General features: G+C 49.1%; 1 protein-coding gene across 1 annotated transcript in view; it reads right to left on the reverse strand.

The window, feature by feature from the left end:
• Window positions 1-2139, reverse strand: part of DCTN3 (dynactin subunit 3) — a 4748-nt gene that overhangs the window by 2288 nt on the left and 321 nt on the right. The window contains exons 2-4 of the mRNA XM_035902731.1: window positions 1937-2081; window positions 954-1040; window positions 249-332 (exon numbers count right to left, since the gene is read on the reverse strand). Coding sequence (XP_035758624.1) covers window positions 249-332; window positions 954-1040; window positions 1937-2081 — 316 coding nt within the window. The remainder of the gene's footprint in view (window positions 1-248; window positions 333-953; window positions 1041-1936; window positions 2082-2139) is intronic.

The raw sequence follows: 2139 nt of genomic DNA on the forward strand, positions 1-2139 counted from the left end.
CAGGCTGCTGTCTCTAACCACTTCCAGACCTACTCCATCACCTCCTTGACCTTGCATGGGACATTACAGCAGCATGAGGGAGGAGCAGACATACTTTCTTTGTACCTACTTCACTCACATTAGGTTGCGTGCTTAGCTGTCTTCAAGGCTGAGGCTCAAGAGAAAAAACCAAAACAAACAGAACACAGGATAGGCAACAGCTTACGGGGTGACATTTGCAGCTCAAACTGGCAGAAGAACACGCATACCTTGGATACTGGTACTGTCCAAGATGGGCTGGAGGTTCTTCACCTGCTCCAGAAGGGCTGCTCGGGAAGGAATAACCTGCTCCTCTGATTCAGGAGGGACAAAAAGCAACATCAGTAAATACAAGACACTGCTTTGGCTTTTCACAAATAACGGTGAGGTAACTTTTACAGCTGATCTAGCTATACAGAAAGGGGCTTGTTTATGACTGCATTCAGACATTTGTGTGGCTCACCACTGAATTCTGGTTTACACTGACTTAGAGCAGGAAAATCTCCACCAAGTTTCATTTGCAGATTATACCGAAACAAGGCTGAACCACTGGGGTAAAAGAGGGTAAGATAAGAGTAGAAAGTGTTTAAAATACATCCAAAGGTCTTCCGTTTTTGTCACAGCCTAGAGAGTATTAGAATTGGGGTGAGGAAAACTGTTCCAGCTCCGTTTTTTCTTTTCATATTTTTACTAATTCAGGGTTAAATTGATCAATACTAAGATCAGAACTGACACAACTGCAGGATGGACGTGCACAAGGCAGCACTAGGGGTGGCAGATATCTTTGTACAAACCAACTCTCTGACAGCTCCAAAGAGGGTGCCTTGCCAGATCCTTACAACTAAAGAAAAGAAACCCATCCCAGTCCAGCTTAGGTAAAAGACAACTTTGTAGTGCTAAAAACCCCCTCTGCCTCCTCTCATTTCATACCATACCTGCCAAGATGAACTGCAGCTTCATGGCATCCGGAACAGCCATCCTATCAATGTACTGAGGGTCAAGGTATTTTATTACATCTTCAACTAGAGTGAAAAACAGGTGTGGAGACAAAAAGTAAGAGATGTTATTGCCTTCACAAATGGCGTCTTCCCCCGTGCTGTACATCAGGTTACTTTGTAAACACTGCCCACTTAGGGTCAGGGTTTTTTTCCAGAGTCACGAATTTCTATGGCACTTGAAAATATGTGACTTTGGAGCACTGTAACCAAGAGCTGAAAAACGTCTCAAGCCAAGCAACTGCTTCGTTACGGACAAGCGCAACGCTTGTTTTTTATTTGAACAGCGATATTAAAGGTGAGTGAAATCTGCTTCTTCCTGCCCTTTGAAACAAAACCAGCCAATAGCCCTCCATCCTCATCCTTAAAATCATCTATAAATACATGGTTTAGATTTTTATACTGAATGGACACCGCAGACTTGGACCACAACAGCTTGTTCCTTCCGTGATATGAGACGGCAAAACTTGGCCAAGAGGCAGCTTTGCAGGACAAAGCAGCACTCTGGAGTCCGCTCCTGATATCCCCCAGTTCGGTGGCAGATCCCACACACAGAGGAGAGAGTTGTGCTGGTGTGCCCGAGGCCAAGCATGCAGGAAGTCATTTCAGGAGCTCATGCATTTCAGCTCAACAACCCTCAGGGGCCGCATTACAGGCAGAGCAAACCACTGCACGGATGCGGGCGGACATCAAGCAAACACCAGGCTGCGGCAGCCCGTTTTGCACCCCCAACAGCCGAGTGGGAGAATCGCAAGCAGAAAGACACCCCGCCCGGTTACTTATCTCTCTGCCAAATATGCAAAACAAGAGGCAAAATCAAAGGGGCTCACACGGGGCGAGAAAGGAACTTTTGCTTAGAGGAGCGAAATGCCACACATAGGTTTCGAGCTTCCCCCCGCGCCCCCCTCCCCGCGGCCGCTCACTTTTCTTAAAGAGGATTTTGATCCTCTCCCTCTTGCCGGCGATATTGTTCAGCGCCACCTGCACCTTCACCAGCTCGTCCGCCACCTGCAGGGGCACAGAGGAATGCGGCGGGCCCGTCAGACCCCGCTGGGCCCGGGCCCGGGCCTGGCCACGGACAAGAGGCCGGCCCGGGCCCCGAGGGGAGGGGAGGGGAGGCGGGGCC

The sequence above is a fragment of the Egretta garzetta genome, unplaced genomic scaffold, assembly GCF_000687185.1.
Source record: "Egretta garzetta isolate BGI_Z169 unplaced genomic scaffold, ASM68718v1 scaffold59, whole genome shotgun sequence".
NCBI classification, from domain to species: Eukaryota; Metazoa; Chordata; class Aves; order Pelecaniformes; family Ardeidae; genus Egretta; species Egretta garzetta.